At 44.1% G+C, this 22166-nt stretch overlaps 2 protein-coding genes across 2 annotated transcripts in view; both read right to left on the reverse strand.

Annotated features, from left to right (window-relative positions):
• Nucleotides 1-6738: 6738 nt before the first annotated feature.
• IFT70B (intraflagellar transport 70B) lies at nucleotides 6739-9267 on the reverse strand. The gene has a single exon (XM_074910643.1). The coding sequence runs from the start codon at nucleotides 9243-9245 to the stop codon at nucleotides 7245-7247; it is 2001 nt and encodes a 666-aa protein (XP_074766744.1). The 5' UTR covers nucleotides 9246-9267; the 3' UTR covers nucleotides 6739-7244.
• A 3027-nt stretch (nucleotides 9268-12294) lies between these two features.
• PDE11A (phosphodiesterase 11A) overlaps nucleotides 12295-22166 on the reverse strand; it is a 139973-nt gene continuing 130101 nt past the window's right edge. The window contains exon 20 of the mRNA XM_074910981.1: nucleotides 12295-15879. Within this exon, the coding sequence (XP_074767082.1) occupies nucleotides 15718-15879 (162 nt within the window). The 3' untranslated portion in view covers nucleotides 12295-15717. The remainder of the gene's footprint in view (nucleotides 15880-22166) is intronic.

The raw sequence follows: 22166 nt of genomic DNA on the forward strand, positions 1-22166 counted from the left end.
CTTCCCTTTTTTCCCTCCTTCCCTCCAAGCAGGAGGAGCAGCGAACTCTAGCGTGGGCGAGGAAAAAAGGGATTACGGATTACACTACCCTTCTGTGCCTGGAGTGAATGGCTGCTGCTGGCATTTGTTCGCATCTCACTGCCACCAATCTGGCTGTCACAGGCCCTGGCGGGGACCCAAAAGGGCGGGTGCGGGGCCCGAGGGTGCTGAGGGTGCGGGGTTCGGGGGTGCAGGTCCCGGGGATGCGGGGTTCAGGGGTGCTGGGGGTGCGGGTCCCCGCCGGAGGCCCCGTTAGGCCAAACCTGGCCCAGCAGCACCCTCTGGAGCACGGCCGGAGCACAGCAGCAGCCGCCCGGCCTCTCCCTGAAGGTTACACAAAGGCATGTGCTGCCAGGGGAAGAGTAATGCCGCTCTGATAAATCACGCCGTATTTCCTAATGGAGCTGTCTCCGCACCTGCCTCGCACCCACGGACAGCTGCGTGGGTTATGTCCGGGCCGTGGCTGGCTCCGCGCTACCGAGGTGGCTGAAGGAGCGGTCGGATGACAGCCATGGGGAGATGGGGCTGTTTTTTGTTTTAAAAATGCGATGTGCGTTGGCCTGCTCTGCAGGGGAAGAGTGTAGGATTTATGTGCGCTCTGAAAGCCCCGTCCCTCAGCTCTGATGGAGTAGCAGACCCTCCCGCTCCGCATGGGAGCTGCAGTGATAAATACTATTGACAGAGCAAGAAAATCAGATACGCCATGTCAGAGCTCTTGCGTTTCTGTTTGCCGGCTGTTTGAGTGGCCGTGAATCAGTGGAGGAGGACACAAAGAGCTCTGTGAGGCACCAGAGGAATGCAGTTAAGAAAAATCTGAGCTGTGTTAATTTTAATTTGGAAGACGGCTGTTAGAAAACAGTTCAACCCAACAGGATCTGAGTGTTAGCCAACTCCTTCAGCCCTCTCCCACGGGAAAGAGGGCTATGAAATAAAACCGACTCATAAAAAGCTGTTAGTCAACCTGTTCCTTGCTTGTGACACAGGATGGCAAGGGTCCTAGAGGCAGAGTTGAGGGGGAAGGAGAAGGTAAGCAGCAAGAAAGGCTGAAATTCAGCAAAGGGGATGACTGTGTGCAGCAGAGGACAAAAGCACTGTGGAGAAGCTCAGACTGTTGAGAGCCAGTGTGTAAATTTACCCCAGGAAGGTTAAAAGTTTGTGGTGCTGTATGACGATTCCCGTGTTCCAGAAGAAAATCTGGCACTCGTGTTTTTCAATTTTCCCTCTCCAAGCAGTTCCTGGTGGGGCAGCTATTGGGATGAGGGTGTCTCCCAGGGCTGGGGCTGTGCTCCATGGATGGGAGGCCTCAGCCCTGTGCTCAGAGCCATGGCAGGCTGCGGAGGCTGCCCAGGAAGGCTGGGCCTGGCTGGGCTCAGGCGGAGGCTCATGATCCTCTGCCAACTTTTACCTCTTGATGTGCAAAGTGGTGTTTTCTTAACATGCAGTGGTTGCACCATGGAAACCAAGGGGTTAGCTGTTCTCTAAGCAGCATTTTAAGTGGGTGGAAACAAGGTTTTTGTCACTGAATTTGACTGGGGTGGTAGGATTTCAGTACTTTCAAGAAGCTGCTCTTGGATGTCTTGAAATAGCAGTCTGTGAAAATGGATATTTTCTGAGGTGCCAATTTAATGCTCATTGAAGTCAACAGGAACTTTTTTATTGGCTTCTCTGGGCTTCAGTTTGGGCTATAACTATACTGAATTTAGGGGAAGAACCCCCAAAATAGAAACATTCTGCACCAAAGCTGTTGGACTTGGCAAGGTCTGCTGTAGGGCTTTATTAATTTAAATTCAGGCAAGGTCTAGGAAAATTATGCTAATCAAGAGGTTCTTTGGAAAATCCGTCCAAATGTCTCAATTTTTCTACTTAATGGAAAAGTGCCAGCCAAAATAAAAGTTATTTTGCTGAAAGTAAAGACTAAAAGTTTGTTAGGACTGAAAACCTCTTTTACTTTATTTTAAAAAATGTTTCTTTGTGAGTCATGGGTAGGTCGCACTGTCCAAAGAAGGTGCAGAGGACTGCAAAACAGCTGTTTGTCATATCAGTTACCTCTCAGTATTTCTCTGCAGCATCTCCCAGACTGTACACGCACTTGGATGTCCTTATATTACTGATTAGCAGCAAATTTATTGAAGCTGGGAGGATTTTAACACTAACTTGCTTTTCACCACTTCCTCACTTGCGTAAATCCTCCCCGCCACTCCCTAGGACACCAGCATGGTTCATTTCTGCTGCTACTGGCTTTCATTGCCCATGTTCCCACAGCAGTGCAGGGTGACAAAACCAAGTGTGCTCTCTCAGAAAGGCCAGCCTGTGGTTAGTGAAAGCTGATACAACACCTCGTGCAGGCTCTGACAGAGGTGTACACCCCTCAAGCATCAGCGTGGCGTGCCCTGGCTTGGTGCATTAGAGGTTCAGCAGGCACGGGCTGTACCACGCTGAAGCCTCCTCTACTGGAGGCTGACATTTAAATGTGGTGGATGGGCAAGGAAAGCCTAGAGATGCCCCTTGCAGTGATTGCGAAAGAAGGTGGTGTTTTACCATCCATTCTCAGCTCTTTGAGCTAAAAGATGTTTTTGCAGGAAATTAGTTTTGTGGGCTAGTCCTTGGGAAACCAGGTGGTATTCATGTGTTTATCTTTCTTCTGTATGAAGTACACATCATGATGTGAAGAAGATGTGTGTTGTCCCAGGCACCCGCACTCCTTGAGAAGACAGCAGTATTTAGCAGAGGCCCAAAATTTAGAGAAGGTTTTATTTGCTGAAAGGAGATAAAGAAAGATAAGTCTGGGGGAGAAGAGAAGATGGATCTTTTGGTGCTTATCTTTCAGCCCACACAGCCATGTTACCATATCGGTGACCCAAATCTGCACACCATCAGGGCTGGACTCTGTTGCTTTTGCTGGAAGCTAAAGCCAGTATGGATGTCCAGAAGTTTTGAACTCAGGCATCTAAAATAGGATGTTGTAAGTAAGATACTGTGGAACGGTCTGCCCAAATCACCTTTTACTGTTGTATGTAACTTCACCGTTTTTAGGGAAGTAACATTCCTCTCCCTGACAATCTTCTAGTGGGGCTTGCTTACCCAGTAGAAACACCCCTGACTTCCCTGAGGAAGACTCTAATCATGTTCCTCCCAGAACTGTACAACAAGAAGACTCTTTTGTCTTCTCTGTTATATCTGTCTTAGTATAAAGTCAGTCACCCCTTGATTACTGAAATTTTTTTATCAGCTCTGACTGCAGAGCTGATCACAAGTGACCCTGGCATCCACTACCTCTGCTCTGCTGGTGGTGTCAGCAGACATTTGATTAACTACAGAGATTTGAGCACCAAGGGGATTCAAGGTGGGGCATGAAGTAAATCACATCTCAGGCCCTTCATGCCTCCTGCGATCCACCCACCAGCTCAGGCAGTGCTGGCAGAATGGTGGTTCAAGGCCTTTGCTCATGCAACGTGTGCTGTAATTACTGCAAGGGTAGCTCGAAAAAAAAGATCTTCCCACTGAAGTACAACACAGCTTGTCACCTGCAACACAGGTGGCAAGCCCTTGTAAGGTCTGAGGACAAGAACATTTCACAAGACGCACTGTAAGGACTAGTCTTGCAAAAGAGGCTATTAGTTCAAATAAAATCCGGGAGATTGGCCTTGGTACGGCCGTGATGTGCACGGAACGCATTATGTGCTGCTCATCTTTCAGATACTGATGCTGTAATGGAGGGCTGAGGGTCTCTTTCTCCTTGCTCCCCTCCAAAAAAGCAGAGGCTCTTGCTTAAAAACCCATGCTTATCTGCAGCTGTTTGCCCTCTGCAACTCCCTGGGAATATGGTCAGCCATTTCTGGGTAGTGTATTCTGTTTGCATTCTTTTAAATGAAACCAATGATTTTTGGTTGTGGACAAAAGAGCTGTGCTGGCTTAGGGCATTAATTTAGGTGGATTTTACAATATTTCTAAGGAGCATAAACCATTTTTTGGTGTCCTCCCTTTTCTCTAAATAAAAATGTATGTGCTTTCCTTTAAAAATATATTTGTGTGTAAGTCACATAGTGGTAACATTAAATGCGGTATAAAGATGGTAATAAAACTGGTTGTAACATTTATATATTTTTCATGACCAAAGTGCTTTGCAGTTGGAGATGCTATAAAGGCATGCTTGCTACGGGAGGAAGCAACACACTTCTACTGCAAAAGACTGCAGCCGTCTGACCCAGGACCCCCTGCCTCTGGGCACAGGAGGGGCAGGCAGCTCTACAGGACAAAACAGGGGCTGGGGCGTCTGTCCCGACATGCTGTGGCCACGGGAAGGTTGGGTGGCTGTGGCTGAGGAAAGAGCTGTGGCGGACAGGGCGGAAAATACTGCTGGGACAGGGAGGAGATCCCGCACAGAAGCACCCATTGATGCAGCAGAGAAGGAAGTGCCTGCCCCAGGCCTCCTCCTGTTGTGTTCCAGCTCTGCTGCCTCCCCCTCGCCTTTCAGAGCAGAAGCCTCTCCACATTGGGGTCATGGTGTTCAGCACCCCCCGGCCTGCTCAGAAACCTTGGGTTGGCTGGATGAGCCATGTACTCTGGGAGGAAAAGCAGATAGAAAAGGAGAAAGAAAAGGGAAGAACGGGGAAAGTGCTGCTACTGACATTTTCCCCCGGGTTTTCCAGTAGTTTTTTGTACTTCTGATCCGTTGCAACAGGATGAAAGAAATTCCAGATATGCTGACTGCCCTCTAGCCGTATCTTCTAAAACAGCCACAATCTTGCACAACTCCATTTCCTTTTATGGGGATTTTTTTTTTTACAGGGGGAAGTGTGGTATTCTCCCTTCCCACCCTGCGGCAGAGGGCCCTGTGCCTTCCCTGGAGGCTGACAGGCTCGGGGATCATGTGCCAGAGCCAACCGACCCTGTCACCTCCGTTTATTTGCAGTGGCCCCCTCTGTGGCCACGGAGGGCGAGGAAGAGGTGAAACACTTAGTGCGGCTAATCCCGGCTGCAGCGCCCTAATGAATGTCACGCACCAGTTGTACGGAAACCACTAGAGCATGTGAACATCACTGAACAGTCAGCCGTGGAAAAGTCTCTAAATTGCTCTCCATTAGAGGGCATTCAACATTTGCACAGGCACAAATCTGCAAAGTGATTTTTTTTTTTTAAAAATGTCCACTGACTTTTACAGAATACTCACAATGAATATTAAATAACAGGCTGATGTTCCCTCAGTCATTGCCTATTACTGCACTTCAGATGCCATTATGTGGCGTGACTTTTAAAAACTTTTTTTTTTTTAAAGGTCATGCTGTTTATGCTGCATAATATATAATACAATTCCACTGTAAATTAGAAGCATACTTTATAGCCTGCTGCTGTGCTTCATGGAGGTGAACAAGATTTGAAATGGCGGGTCTCCTCCTCGTGGGGAAGCAGTTGCAGGAACTACTTAATATAATCATAATCGGGCACCTTATGGGTGAGTAATGGGCTATGGAGGCCTTCTAGGACACCTTGCCACATCTCCTGCCTGCTCTCTAGCCTCTTTAGAACATTTTCCCATTCTTGATACTGTTAAATTTGATTCTACTTTACTGTTATAAGAAGTTTTGGTTAAACTGTAACATTACCTAACTGACAGCCATTTCCTTTAGCTACAGATGATATGCTCAACCCCGACAGATTTCTTTCATAGCAAATAAGCAAAGCTGACTTTCTATATGTTGAAATGGTTGCAGGCCTGTTCAGTCCCTATATACACTCATTCTCAGAAGGATTATGTATTCTATTGCTTTACAGAGCAACTCTCAAAAATGCTGTCCTCTTTCCAGGTAAACCACAGCATAGAGACTGGATTTTGAGGAACATGCAGCCTGATTCCAAAATTCCCCCATGACAGCTCTTCAGGGAGCCAGTATCAAAGGCAAGCAAATGAGTTAAAGCTGTGGATCTTTTATACTTATTAAAAAAACTTGTGGTCCCACATTGCTTCAGAAGGCAGAATGCACAAAAAGGAGAACAACCATGGGGCACAGAACCAGACTGCATAAAAACACTGAGAGGTATTTTGGTCTTGCTTTGCTGTGGAACATGTAATATGGTTGAAAAAGTGTGAGAAGAAAGACTTGAGAAAATACACTGATGCCAATGTGATGGAGATGCCAAATAAAGGAATTAAGCAAATAAACAGGGCTTCAGAGAGGTGTTCAGAGATGCAGGAACAGTAACACAAGGAGGAAACTGAGAAGGAGATTTCTTCCATCTAAGGGTAGAAGTCATAAGCTTAGCATGAAATGGAAGTTACATTCTTTTTTTGAGAAATATGGGAAATAATATAATTTCACATTCACAGGGTCTCTTACCAGAGACTAGTATATTCTAAGAACAGTATTTGGATTAAAGGGGCAGGCCATGCTGCAACTGGAGGACTGCATTAAGTAAGCCCTTGGTACCAAAGGGGCGTGCAGGGCAGCAGCTGCCGCTCGGACGACGCAGGCACACGGGACTCTGCAGGTCGCACAAGCTGAGGGGCAGCGCTGGGCAGTGTCTCTGAAGCCAGTTACGTCCAGTCATAACAAACTTTACTGCAAGGGTAGACCTAAACCGAGGTACCATCCTAATACATCCTTCTTGGACTATATTCCTGGTCCCTGTATTAGGTATACAATTTGCCAGAATACTTGTGCATTACTATTAGAAAAAGGCGATGTTAATGTTTGTAGGACCAATTTTTTTATTATAAAGACATTTTTTGTGTTTGAATATACCATCATCATGGTCTGTAACATTAAAAATTCCTTGGAAAAAGTGGAAGAAAGAAACATTTCACACACAGGCACAAACTGGATAATTAAAACAGCTCTAGTTCTTCAATTTCTGTGCTAGAAGAGATGGGTAACAAATTATTTTCAACTGTCAACCAATGGAAAGAATTGGTCAAAATTTCAGAAGGGTAAAATTTTTTATAGGTTAAAACTCGTAATGAAGTTCTTGGTCAATAAGGTGTATTTAACATGACAGATGACTGAGAATGCCCCTAGTTATTTGGTGCAAGTTAATTTCATGCAAATATTCCATTTTCCACTGAATGTTGTTAAAATACAGGGCAAAATCTTTAAAGGTAAGCAATGAAGAAAAACCTGTATCACTGTGGACTACCAGGGTGAGCATCACCTCACAAGCATAAGAAAAGTACAGACAGAAAGTTCTCATCTCTACTGTACAGGTACATGTTATGCAGTCCACCCAATGATCTTATACATCAGGGCCCTCAGAAGCCTGGCTTCGTAGGTAACGGTATTCTTCCCACTGTGCATCCTCTTCTCTTCAAGGGGCTGCTCGATGACAGCTGGGATGTTTCTTCCATACAGCTCACACTGCTTCAGAAACTGAACACACTCTTGAATAATGTTGTCATGTAGCATAATCATGTGCTTCGACATGTTCTCCAGCAAGGACAGGAAACACCGTTTGGCATAATACCATGTGTCAGTGCTCAGTTTTTTGTTATATGGCTCCAGGCTTTTAATGACCCTTGAAATACCGAAGTCATAGTTTCCCTTCACACAGTAAAGGGTACCAATGACCAGATTGACAATGCAGAGATGGTAGACATTTTTATCAGGATTATTATAGGACAGCTGCTCTTCTCCTTTCTCAATCTTCCTCAGCAGTTCCTCTGCATCTTCATTCTGACTTGTGAGGATGTAGGAGACACAGAGGTTAGCTAACACAATAGCACTGACGTGGAGAATGTTGTCATAGTGCTTCTTAACTATTGGCTCATAGAAGCTAATAGCCTCTTTATACTTGTTCTCTTGCATGAAGAGCACGTGAGCCACATTGAGTTTCCACACCTCATGTTCATTACAGAACTCCACTGATTTGCGGAAAATCTTTTCTACCATTGTGTAATTCTTCATGTCCCAGTAGATCTTTGCCTGGGCCATCAAGAGAGGTACATATTTTTCCAGGGTCTCGTCATACTCATTAACTGTTTTTTTTACAGTTTCATCATCCCAATTTTGTCTAGCTTCCTGTACCTGCTTCGTGAGTTTTCTCAGCTGCTCAGTCAGTGTCCCTGATGAATCATCTAACTTGTGGAAAGCCTCCTCAGGGGCAGTTTGACAAGTAATAATGGCATCCAAGAAGTTGTACAGGTAAGGTGTGAGCAGTTTATAAGTCAGATGGGCATTCTCTGCCAGCACATCAGCTGCCAGGTCATAATACTGATGTTTGCAATAGAGGAGTAACAAGTTTCCAAAAGTTTCTGGTGGACAAGGGTTCTGCAGCAGAAGAAACTGCAGTTTCTCAAACCCTTCAGTGGGCTGGCTGTCCATGTTCATTAGTGCTTGGTTGTGCAGTGTGACTGGATCCAACTCCTCTTCGGCCCTCGGCGGCATATCTGTGAGCGCCTCCTGGGCCGCTTTCAGGTTGCGCAGTTGGTACTCAATGGCTGCCTTGAGGTTGAAGGCCTCCACCAGGGCTGTGCGGTGCAGGAGCAGGGTGTTGCCTACGCTGCGGACATCAATGCCCTCAGTGGTCATGCCCACACTGAGCTCTGGGTGCTGGTGGATGCCGCGCTCTATGATATCGGAGATATGTTTGAGGGCAGGGGCATACTGCTTGGCCGCGTAGCAGCACAGCGCCATGTTGTAGGACAGCTCAGGGCAGTAACCCAACACTTGCATGGCACCGGCAAACTTGCCGCTGGCCTCTTCGTGCCGCCCCTGCCGGTACAGCAGGCAGCCCAGGTTGATCTCGGCGTCAGCCCGCTCCGAGGGGTCCTCGGCTGCGCCGGGGCCGCCGTCGGCAGCGGCGGCGAGGGCCTCCTCCACCAGGCTCTTGGCCGCCGGGAGGTCGCCCTGGGCATAGTGGACAGCGGCCTGGAGGCGCAGGGCCCGGCCCTGGTAGGCGGGGAGGTCCAGCAGGGGGCTGGCGGCCCGCAGGGCCTCGGCGTAGAGCCCGGCCTTGTAGAGTGCCTGCGCCTGGTAGAGCCGGTACGCGTCCAGGTCGGGGTGCAGCGCCACCAGCTGCTCGTAGCACTCGGCCGCCGCCGCGAAGTCCTGCAGCTGGTAGTGGCAGTAGCCCAGCAGGGAGAGGCCGCCCCGGGAGCGGCAGCTCTTCTGCAGCTCGCGGCTCAGCAGCGACACCGCCTCCCCGTACCGCCCGCCGCCGATCAGCCCGTAGACGACGGCCGTGTACTGCCCGTCGGGCACCGGCGCGCCCTCCATCGCCGCTGCCACGGCAACGGCCCCGCCGGAGCGGAGGCGGAAGCGGAAGCGGAAGCCGGGCCCCTGGCTGCCATGGCAACGGCAGCCGCCGGAGCGGAAGTACTGCCGGCAGGCGGCGAAGGGCGCCGCCGCGCCCCCGGAAGTAGAAGCGGCTGGCGCGCGCGGGCCCCGCGGCGGGGCGGGGGAGACCCGGGCTGGAGTGACCGCGGCCCGGGCGGCGGCGCGGGGCGGCCCCGCCGTCTCCCTGCGAGGGCCGGGGAACCGGCCTCTGTGGTGAGCTCTCCTGCCTCCCCCCGCCCTCCTGACCTCCTGCTGCTCCGGCGGCCCGCGGCGGCGAAGGGCGGGCACAGCGGCGGCCGGCGGGGCCTGGTTTATCCGGCCGCCCTGGTGCGAATGGAAGCTGGTGCTCGAGAGAGGAACCGCGTCCCCGGCGTTTGGCTGCCGTTTTCCTTTCCCGTTCGTGCTTTTATCTCCCCAGTAGTGGAACGGGCTGTTCAGTGACGATTCCAGATCGGCCCAAAGAGTTGGCGACATCTGAAAACACTGCCGAGACTGACATGTTTGCCCTGTCTCAGCATCTCGTGCAGCCGGAAAGAATAAAGAGTATAACCAAACCTCCTTTATTTCTAAATGTAGTGCAAGAGTTCTCTTAAGCACTAGGGTAAAAGCAGGCCCTAAGCTAAACACGCAGTCCTGGAACACAGGACAGAACATCATGGCTGTCGTGGGCTTTTTGAACATGAAACATCCCCTTTACAGCCTCGAGATCCAGAGTTTGTTATGGCTGATGGAAGGAAGGCTGTTTGTACTTTAGCACAATCTGCCAGCTTTCCTGCGGCTTTAAAAAAAAGTAGGAGAAATTATTTGTAACTTTTCTGAAACATTTCAACATTTCATGTTCCTTGGAGGGACAGCCCACGTGTTTCATGTCCTTCCTGTTATTTCTACTGAACAACGGTACGTCCAGTATCACAGGCTGTATAATCTGTGATTTCTGTACGTGTGAATACGTCTGTCAGAGTCGCCAGCCAGATTTGGTTTCTGGCCATTCCAGACTAATGCCAAGTGTATCCAGTGAAGTTAGGTTTGCTCCCAGGCATCAGTGCTGCAAGGTCATGTTTCAAAAACCGTATGTGAGCTGCTTGGCGTGTGTGTTTTCACTGCTCTTCTGTTTGTGTGATTCAGTAATCAATAGATACTGCTCTGATTCATCCTAACAAGGTAGTTTCAAAGAAGAATAATAAGTAAAAGAACCCACAGCAAACCATTAAAATGATTTATTTTTTTTTACGGAGAGACCAGTAAAACCAAATTGTTAATTTTGAAAACATGCTTTAAAAAGCTGAATCAGCATTGTTTGGGCTACTAAAGCAAAACCATGAGGGTAATGGTCTTAAAATGCAAAAAAGAAAAGGATGCAGAAGTCTTAAGTTACACATTTGGAAAGTATGTAGTATTCATTTGCATTAGAACATACACACTGTATTTTTGTGCATGTGTCAGTTGTTTCCCACAGGCAAAGGTTCAGAGCTTATAATGGTATTCCCCACACAACTCTAAGACATGGTGCCCAACATTCTTATACATTGTTAATTAATTACAAAGTAGTCCAAGGAAAAAAAGATAACAAGCAGTATACAGTATGTGTTCCAATACTGGTACATTAAAGTATGGAAATCTCTGGGGTCTCTCATTTCAGCTGATTTATACCTCCCATTTCATTGTTATGTTAGAAATTATTCACATGATTTTACTCTTAAAAATCTTGTTTCTTTGACAAAGCCAATTAAAAAAACGTCTTGGTCTACATTTTCTTGCCTAAAACACTCTTAAGCATTCGAAGTGTCTGTTACTATGTTTTACATAACCTTGAAATAAACCTGTTCTAAAATTTCACTCAATGCATAAATGATCTACCAATAACTAGAATTGTTTAAGTTTTATGAAGGAAAAGTAAGTATTTGGCCTGTAGACTGAAACACTCTTATTTTTCCACTAGGATTAATTCATCTAAATGTTACAAATTACATTAGGCACTGCTGGTTGCAGTTTTCAAAAATAGTCTGTGAGTACTAGAATTGGCTTTGTTGATAACTACAGGCACATTATGAAATTGCAGTCCACTATAAGAAGGAGCAATTAGCAAGGTCACCAGTCCAGAAAAATGCAGCTGCTGTACCAAGGACACAGTCTGAAGGAATACCTGAGCTAAAATGAAACACACTTGTCTACTTGATGGTTATTTTCTGCAGGGCACAAAACTTACTAACAACCTTCTCAGCAAGATCCCTGGCCCTTCAAATAGAGGGGCTGGCTGTGACAGAACTGCGTGGGAGTTCAGTGTCCAGTTGCCACATGAGGCATCCAGTTTACACTTCTGTGAGCTGCTGCTGCCTGACCTTGTAAGAGTGGTTCTGTTTCAGAGCAGGAGCAAAACTGTGTCCTGACAAGGAGATGTCTACATCCCGATCACAACAGATGAAGCTGTTCTGTTTCACCTGTGGGTCCCAGGCTGGGAGAAAGGCAAAATGATGGGACACTTTTAGGGGAAATTGTCTTTACTACTGGAACTATGGCCAAAGACATCTCTTGGACATCTCATTCTTGAAAGGTGGGAGACCCTTCTATCTGAACCACAGGACAGTGTCTACCCCAGGTGCTCCTCACCTTGAAGAGTGTGTGGTTTTCTGGCGGGGTCACAGTGTTGTGTTGCAGGGGAGCACTTTGATGCAGGAGGATGTACCTATGAGCCCCTCCTGAGCTCTTCCACCAAAGCCTGTCTACTCTGTGCATCTCCCAGGCAGGAAGCAGAAATTGGGGCTGTACCCAGCAGGTGTCCCACCTGCTCCTTGCTCAGCTCCTTGCTGAGCATATGTAAGGGGCTTTGTCAGGAGGGCAGGAGACAAACCCACCCTTCTGACTCCCCACAGACTGGTGGGGAAGGGGCACCTGCAGTTCAAAAGCCTGCTCCTAATCAAGTAGGATTTGAATGTCAGGCTCCTTCTGGATTACCCTACACGATGCTAAAGTGTTGATGCTTTTTTTTTTTTTTTTTTTTTTTTTTGTGAGGAAAGGTTGATTTTGGTAAGCAGTCTTACAGGTGGGAATCCTGAGTAGAATTATTGTGTAGCCTGAACTATCTCTTGAGGATGGGGATGAAGACTGAGGTCTTCTCCTGAGCATTTTCTGCTGATGAAGTGAGGGCTGCTGGCTGGCTCCTGTGAGACCTCATGGCCTGTAATTCATGAGACAAGAAACCTGCCTGAATTCAGGATGTGGTTAGTACTAATCAGTAGGACACCTAGAAAAAAGGCATTGCTGTTGAACCAGCTTGAAGAGCCTTTGGGGGAGAATCAAACCCCTGTGACCCTATGGATGTGCTCAGCACATTTTAGCACTGGAATTATAAAAGCTACAGCCCTCATTCAAGGCCAAATTTCCACTGACAGCTGAGGAAAACAAGTGATGACTTTTCTGTTGCTGAGGCAGACCAGATGAGTTTGGCCTCTCCAGGGAAAGGCCAAGCAGCGCTTTACTATCACTGTCCTGGGTAACAGTGGGTTCTCTGTCCTCTTCTCCACATGCCCTCTAATTTGTCCTTGTCTCTTGTAGACCTGTATTTTATACATGCTCACAGAACTAAGCTGATTTCAATGGGTTTTGATCTCTCCTTGTGCAGTGGGCAGGGAAACAAGTTAAAGAGGGAGAATGCCCATTTAATAACCTACACACAGTCATCTCTCCTGTGCGCATCTCGGAAGAGTCTGGCAAAACTGACTTAAGTACTGGGAAAATGCTTCCTTATCAGAAATAATGAAAAGCAGATACAATTTCTGTCTATCAACCTTGTAAGCACTAGCTAAAAAGTGTTTTCCACCATTTTAAATATGAGAAGCTTGGAATATGTTTCTTTACTGTACTGCATGCTTCCACAAAGAATCTTCTTTTTCTCAAAAATGCAAGTCTTTTGCTGATTCCTAAGCTAAGTGTTAAAAAAAAGTGTAAGACTTTTATTTGTTTGTTTGTTTGTTTGTTTAAGGTTGAGCTATATCACTTTCAGAGACCAAATGCTGTTCTGAGATGCGCTACTGTGCCCGCCTGGTTTCAGGAAGGTTGCTTCATTTTGTCTGAGAGCAATTTGATAAAGATCTAGCCGTGCTCTCTCATTTTCTTCCTTGTGATGGAGGAACAGAACCATAACATTAGTCAGCACTTTCTGAATTTTGACCCACAATAGCAAAGATACAGAAAGACAGGAGAAATAGATGGAGGCAATTACAAACAGTCACTTGATTGATGGTTGACATTGTTAGAGCTTCAGCTGTATGTCAGGTTGCGGTGGTGCTGAATCCCCATCCCTGCCGGTGGGTGTTGCCATGGGCAACAGCGCACTGAAGCCAATAAAAAGGAGAGGAAAAGAGGGAAGACTCAACCTTGGGGGAAGCTGTAGGGTATGCACTATAAATTACGTTATACTTAGCAATATGCAATATCAAAATTCAGGAAAGCTGTGTGTACCTGCCAGCAGTACTATGTCAGTTCCTTATACCTGTTTCTCCCATAAAGTATATCATGTAAGTTTTGCATGGCTTGCTGCTTCCTATCCTGCATCTGTCTTTATTCAGGGAAAAAAGAAGTGGTAAAATAATAGCAGAAACATTTCCATTTGGTGCATGTATTCACTGCTCTGCAGTCTGCATTTCTGGTCTTCCCTGCTTCTTTCTGCTAGAGAAAGTGATGTGATTCAGTTGAATACTAACAGAACGGCTCGCAATGGTACTGAAATTTCCAGCTCTTCTCCTATACACATGATTAGTAGCACAGAGGGTTTTTGTTTTGTTGCATTTTTTTTTTTTAAAGAAGCGATCAGCAGATTTGTTGTTTCTGTTTGATTGTCAGACAGATGTAGTCAGCTTTTCAAAGGCGCTAACGACTCACTTTCCTTAGAAAGGAGGAAAGCTCTTTTTAGCATCTGGTCAGCTGAGCTAGGTTCTGATTTCCATTAAACTGGTGCCAGTTCAAGGTAATCCCACTGAAGTAAATGGAGTTTGGCACAGGTGTAAAACTAAGCTGAATTCAGCTTTAATTTCTGCTGCCAGACAACCCTATATTTAGAATCCCATTTTTCATGGAGTACAAAGGCAAAAAAAGCCTATGAATGGGAACTTGTAAGCACTGCAACATGACTCCTCTTGTGTCCGGTCATGCAGCAGAGAAAGCACCCTCAAATCATAGATCACAGTTTTGCTACACTAGTGATCTTTGCACTAATGGAAAGAGACCAACTTTCAGGTAACAGTACTGTCATCACAAAGAACTAGACATGTAGACATGTTTGGTTTTGTGACCTATCATGTTTGATTAGATTTTTATGAACGCCTTTACCACAGACATGTGAGCCTTGACTAGTGCTGTGGTGGCTGTAATGGTAGCATCTCAAATTGTACTGAAAGAACTGCAAGAGAAGTAAGAGGTAGTCAGTCCAGTATGATGATATTCTTCCTCTCCACCATTTCAAAATATTAATTTCAACTGGAAATTATACTGGAAAGGCTTATCCATAGTCCACTTTTCAATGTAAAATAAACCTGAAGCACAAAGCAACAGATTTTCTTTTTTATTTGTATTCTATTTTCATTAAAGCCATTAAACTTTTCCTTAGGGGACACTGTAATTTAAAAAAAAATGAATGTGTTAAAAGAGCATTTTTTAAAATAAAAAAAAACCCAACTCTAAAATTACCATGCAATATTTTGCCTTTACGCAAACTTCCCCTTGCTGAGAAATTTACTGCATTGTTAATATGAATTTCTCGGGGAAGCAGGGACAGGTTGGTGTTTTTAAAGATAATAAAGTTTGTTTTTAAATGTAGCAAAGGTAGGCAATTCTAAAGGCCCTGATCAATCACTAAGAAGCTTTGTTGTAAAAAAATACTTCTTTAGAATACAAAGCAGGCTTTTCAGAACATTCAGGCATAAAAGAGGAAGGAAGAGTGAGAGAGGAACATCACAAAAGCAGGCATAATTGATTCATAACATGTAGTGAAGAGATGCAAAACAACAATGTAATTACATACTATTCTGTTTTCCTGCAGCTCCTTGAATATGAATTGACCAGTTTGCATCCCAGTTCTGCTCTGTATTATTAATTTTATTAAGCTGTAAGTTCTTATATTTCAGTCTGTTGTCAGCTTTACAGATTTTTACAGCAGCAGTTGAAATGTAGTGGAGCTGAATGAATGCTTCTTGTGCTAAGTCTTCTGTGTCGCTCCGGATACCAGCGCAGTCTCACCGCAGGCCTTCCTTTCAGTCCCACTAAGCCTCCCAGTAAAAGCAAACTATGCTGCCATCAAGATAATATCCACTCAATTAAGCATGTCTGTGAAAGCATTTCTTAAAAAAAATGGTGGGCCTAAGCTTATGAAAACCTTTCAGACAGCTCTTATCGTAAAGCGACACTGACATTTGCAGGCTTAATTTATGTCTTTGAGCGACATAGGAAAGCTAGAGGAAAAGGATGATGAGGATGCCGCCTGAGTAGGAAGTCTTTTTTGGTGCAGCTCCTCCCATTTACCTCTATTTACTGCCACAGAGTCCAGCATAGGCTTCAGTTTCACATTCAACTTCACTAGACACTGGAAAAAGATTAAAAAAAGAGAGGATGAGAGAAAAAATATTGACAGTATTTCCCTTCCTTTCATGGACAGTCCAGGGAGTAGCAGGGTAAAAACAGTTTAATCTGCACCATGCCCCCACCCTCTTCACCCCCAGCTATAAATTCCTTATAAATTCCAGTTTATTGTTCCCACTGAGATCTCTTTATCTTACCTTATCTGAGACTTTAAGTAAGCCACCAAAAATATAAAAAACCACACATAAGGTGGCAGAGTTGCTGCTCAACTACTTTAGCTTACTTGTAATCCTTAAAGATAGTCCTTTTGAGGTATCCCCCAAGTGACTGAGGCTATTTGGTTGCTGGCATCTATGAGCAGGAGGTCCACTGGTTGGATGACAAGTTGGACAAAGCTGAAATAACCTTTAGATTCTCCCTAGTGCTAAATTCTTATTTCCTATAGATAAGTAAACGACAACAGTACTGTGCTTTCCAAAGCTGGCAAAAAAACCATTTGTATGCTCAAAATAAAGGAAAAAAAAAAAAGTTTTCTTTTTAGATTGCACTGAAATCGCCTCTTTTCTACATACCCAGTCCAAAGCTCACAGAAGCCAGTAAGAACCTTTTCTCTGGTTTCAGCTGGCTTTAAATCAGCTCCAAAATTATATAATTCCTGCACATCTTTGCTAGAAGTTTCTTTTACCTTCCCCTTTAGTATCAAAAGCTTACGTGGAAAGACCACAAGTGCTTCACTTGGTTTTATTCCTACTTTAGAGACAGAACCTTAAACAGCAGCACCCAGATGTGAAGAAAGGGTTAACCAGTCACCTCCCAAGGGGTCATGTAATGTGCCCTTTCAGGACAGAGGAGTACTAGTCTTTTGAAGCTTTTTTGACTAGCAAGAAGTGGGTTTTCATGAGCCTTGGGTATCATACTTTCTATGACAGCATGGAAATGACGTATTTGTCATTTGAAATAAAGGGTTGGTGCAAGAGAAACAAAAAAGTAACGACAGAGAAGACAGCAAATGTTGCTGTTCTAAAAGTGCAGGAAATTATAAGGATAAGAAAGGAAAGGGGAAGCAGGTACCTTTGCAGTTGATCATTTTCATTATTTGCTTTAAATAGCAGGGTTAACAGCAACCACTTTAAATGGTCCCCAGAGTCCAGACACCACTAAAGAACTGGATTTTTTTATAGCTAGTCTGCAAGCCATGGGAGCTTGGTTAGCTACTGAAGTAAGTATTGGTAGATTTTTAATTGAGCTATTATATGATAATTAAGGGTTAATGGCCTGATTTTAAGATGTGCTGAAAACCTGCAATTTCAGTTGACTTCGGTAGGAAATATGAATGCTCAGCACTTCTGAAAACTCACGCCATGTGTAAGAAGCTGATTTGTGTGGAACTTGAAGCAAATCTGCTTGAAATTATTTCCTTAGAATATGGCACAGACTGGGCAGATAATTTTGCAACCTTGGGCCTGGGTTAAGAGGCAGAGTTTAGTGCAGTCTCTGCCACATATAGTATTGCTCACTGGTGACTGTCATTCATTTGATAGAATGGATATGGATTTGAAACATTCCCATCACTGTGTCTCAGAGATGCCCATTTTTAGCTCTGTATTTCACACCATTGTGTATTCCTTAAACCTGCTTTGGCAGAGTCCAAAACAGAGGGGCAGTAATACATTATAAACACCTGAAAATACCTGAAAAGCTCACTGTTATCATTAGCACCTGTGTTACCACTGCCAACTGTGTCTAGAGGTAGAAACTCTTGACAGCAATTCATCAGATCCTTTCTGTGCAAAGCCAGTATCCATCCACTGGCTGTTAAGCTTGCTGGTATTTCTTAAATCCTGAGAAAGTTTTTGCAAAGTGTTTTTCCAATATACACTTTACAGTAAAAAAAAAAAAAAAAAAATAAAAAATCAGTGTTTAAAAATCAGTCTATTTCAAACATTTCTAAGCACAAAGGCGGCATTCTGCACTCACACCCCATCAGCCCTAGGATCTGTAAGCATAAAATGCAGTACAGGCTGTTCCTGGCATAAATGCTATACCAGCAACCTGTACCTGCTACAGGCAATACAGAGGAGAAGGAGCTCACTGGGACAGTGGACTCGGTCTCAGTGTGGCTGTGCAGCTCTCGGCTATGTCTGTGTCCTTTCTGTACTGTTTGATTATTTTTTTTTTTCCAAGACTGACCACAAGACCATGATGTTTTCAATCCTAGTGCCAGGGAGCAAATGCAGAGGTCTGGGCATGACCTACTGCTGTGCTTGTTCCTCCAGGCCTAGGCATATGTCACATTCTTATGGTGGGAAGCAGCCCTCTCATGTACAGTGCCAGGAGGACTGTGAGTGCTCGAGCTGCTTAGGTCAATCAGCTTTGCATTGACTACAGCAGAGACCAGAAGCCCAAGTAGGTTGGGGATGGATTCGGGAAGCACCCACACAGTTCTACAGTAATCACTGTATATTATGAGCTGTAAACACATTTTAAATCTAAAAGTAAATACATATATTTCTTAGAAATATATACCTAAGTGCATACCACAGTCTAATAACCCAGGTGCAACAGAGGTTATCAGCTAAATGGCAAGAATGGTTAACTTATAACATTAAATTTGATGAAGTAGATTAAAAGGAGTATTTAAGAAAGAATAAACCATGTCTTTGATATTCATTTTTACCACAGCACAAGCAATTAATTCTATGGAATACTTACAAAATATATAGTGTAATTTTAAGATACTTTATTTTGTCACACATTAATTTAGATTAGGGATACCTGACAGTGCAGACTTTGCACTTGGTCTATAAAGTGTCTTTATTCAGACATTGATTTGATGTTTAAACCATGGATTCTGTATTTAGTATCCTTTCACTTTAGGACTCTCTCATTCTGATCTAGTCTTTTAATTAAACCAACTACTATAATTCCTATGGAAATTAGCTTTTATTTTATTTTTTCCAGCCACCAAAGCATTTTAGTAGGACTTTTCTGATACAAAGTACACAAATTTGATTTTATTTCTGCTTGAGATGTAATTAAAAACTCATTTGATTACTATATATCTGGCCCTGTTTTAATTATTAAACTCCAGTAATCAATTTTCTTTTATGAAGCTTCTGGGAAATTATCTCAAAAGCAACACATTTCTCTCCCTTCTGGCAGGCTCTCGACCATTTACTGAATTACGTTCATAGCACCTGTTCCTGATCCGGATTAAACCACCAATTTATTCCCAAAGCTCTTTAAGTTTATTTGGCTGTAGCCTAGTCAGGGTTTTCTATGTCCTGGCTGCACTTTTGCTTTCCATTTTATTGCATGAGAACCCCCTGATGTACTGCTCCTCCATGCCACTATTTTTGATGCATGCCTCTTATGAACAGCTTTGCTAGGGACCTGTCTAATTTGGTATCCAGCTTCTTAACACCCAATTTATTATTTGCTCTAGTATGAAGAAGCTTGGTTGTCAACAGCTGTCTGACATGGGATACCACCACATAGACTCATAGCTCCAGAAATTCCCTTTTTCCTTGCTCCTCCTTGGTGCAGCAGGCAGGCTGTGAGCTGGGGTGAGGGAACCCCTGGCTGGGGGAGTTCCTGTCTCCCCACTGGGGACCTTGATGCCCACTCGCAGTCCTTCCGCTGCAATGCAGAGCAGGAGGTATAGGATTGGTGACCTTTCCCATTTTATCATCTTTTCTGTAAAAGCGGTTCTTAATAGCAGAGCGATAAAGCATGCTGGAGGAGCAGTCATGCTGGAGGCCGCACGCTCCAGCGTTAGGAAAAGCCAGATAGGTTTGCAGTTCCCTTCTGCATCTATATATTACCTCAGATGCATGACTAAGCTGTTTCTCCAAAAGTTACTGCACAGCACTGACTTTTTCTTACCACCTTCAATTATTTAGGTGTCTTTTGTGACTATATACTGCTCTGCCCACAGCATACTTTCACAAGGTATAGCTTTTCTTACATATAAGCTCCTCCAGTACAAGGAAAGGTTAAAGGCACTTCAGCAATACATTGTGTATACCTGGGAGTGGGGCAGGGCTGCCTGAAGGAAGAGCTCAGAAGGGGGAGAGCATGAAATACTCAGAGGAAGCTATTTATGGGAGAAGGTAAGGAGGGGAGAGTATTGGGCATAGAGATGTATTTCTTAGGTATATTTTGCTAGATAAAGCATAGAGAATGCAAAAATAATAGAGGTAGCAACAAACCCCTTCAGAGAGAAGGTGATGGGTAGCAGTGGAGGCATTTGTTGGTAGATCTGCCTCCTGGGTTGAAGGGTGGTGGGGGGGAGAGGACTTGATCTGCTACATCACCTTCATCTCTGGGAAAGGATGCTAGCTGAAACAGCCAAGATGCAGCACAGATGTGGCCAAAGTCTAAACTATTGCTAAAGCAAATACAACATTTTGTTGTATTCTAAGACTAATACCAAATCCTTTTAAAAAGGAGCACAGTATGCCCTAACATAAACAGAGCAGGACCTCCAGAGTATACACTTTTTTTTTTTTTTACCCTGGAGATTCTCATCCAAATATTGACCAATTCTGACCTTGCTTAACTTACGAGCTTTGACAAGATTACAGCTTATGGAAGTATGGTAGTGGGTCTAATATTTGTAAAGTGAGTTTATGGAATAAGACCATATAAATTCATTTTTATGACTGAGCACATATCAAAAAGTTATAGGTCTCAGTGTTCACTCTACTTTGGAACCCAGTGGTTTCTAATGAATCACTTTTATTATGTACGCAGTTTCTGAGTTGGAAGGGAGGACTAGTGACCGAGAAGCCATAGGGATAAATTCAGACCTGGTGTAAGCAGCATATGAAGCATTGCTGAAGTCAAGAGAGTCGTGACCAGTTACAGCAAAGCTGAATTGGACTCCTGAGTTTTGCTGAAGTGGCTTTCACGTGAGAATACATAGGCCAAAGGCGAGCCATTTATCTGAAAGTCCTTGAACTTCAGATTCGTTCAGATAAAAGGGAACGTGTACTGCAGTCATCCACAGATTTGATCTTCATAATACAAATACTTAATGGAAGTTGTTTTGAAAACCACTAAGTATTTCTGTATGTATGCCTGTGTACTAAAACCAAAAAGAGTGCTAAAATTCTTCTATAGGTAGAATACAGAAGATAAAGTGATACATAACTTCTATGAACCTTTGACTGTTTGCACATATGAATTAATTATTTCCCCTACTGATTCAGGGCCATATTTAATCATTATATTTCAGAAAAAAATACTGGGTTTGGGGAGGGGGGCTGAGCTGATGAAAAAAATAAATTACCACAATTTCCTCATAGTTGAAGGAGACTTTGTTTATTCTGTCTAAGGCTTACTGAGGAGGGGTCTGGGTCATCAAGTACATAATGCATCGGTGCACTGCGTTTTCATTTCTGCCAGGGAATTTTTTTCTGATGCCTAAAAATGTCATTAGATTAAATGAATATACTACTAACTTTCCTGATAGAAAACAGGAGTTTCTTTTAGCTTCTCTATAGAAATTGTTAGCAGTGTGGAAGGAAGCCAGTTGTGACTGGAAAGGGATCTAATACACGCACAATTGTTCAGCTCTTCCACTATGAATTATCATTGTGCTTTCTGGTGATGGTACAGTAGCAGGAATAATGCTGCACTCCTTTGAAAGTAAACATGCATTCTACAGAGGAATTATTATAAAGGTTCTCCACTGGTAAAATTTGCCAGGTACTTCAGGGAGGAAAATATGTACAGAGCTCCTGGTAGCCAAATGTGCTTTGACCAGTATCAGGCATGCTGTGCTGTCAAAGGGAAAGAGTAATACTGAAGGACTGGGTACCTACTGAAGTAGCTCAACTGATGTGTTGCTATAGCTGCAAATGATTCATCTGTTCATAATAATTTCATGAAACCAAGGGTTTGCTCAGAAGAGGAAGAGTTATTATTTCATAAACAACTTCTTATTTGGCTCTGCTGTTTATGGTTTGATTCTATGCATAAAGCATGCAAGAGACAGAATGTTTCTAACTCTTCCTTTCAACATTTTAACCAAGCAACTGATCAATGTCTTCTGCCTTGATATTAAATGGATTTTGAAAAACTCTTCAAACCATATCAGTCTCATATCCTTATTTAGTTCTTTGAATTTGCCCTCAGCTGGGAATTCTGCAGGCAACTGTGATTCTGTTGTGTTAAACACTTACTTGAAGTGTTTCATCCATCATCATTTCTCGTCCTTTTCTGATGCAATGTAGTTTGTGCTTTGTCTTTCTTGAAACTGAATGGCTGTTAAATTATCCATTTATC

The sequence above is a fragment of the Athene noctua genome, chromosome 7, assembly GCF_965140245.1.
Source record: "Athene noctua chromosome 7, bAthNoc1.hap1.1, whole genome shotgun sequence".
In the NCBI taxonomy this organism is placed as follows: Eukaryota; Metazoa; Chordata; class Aves; order Strigiformes; family Strigidae; genus Athene; species Athene noctua.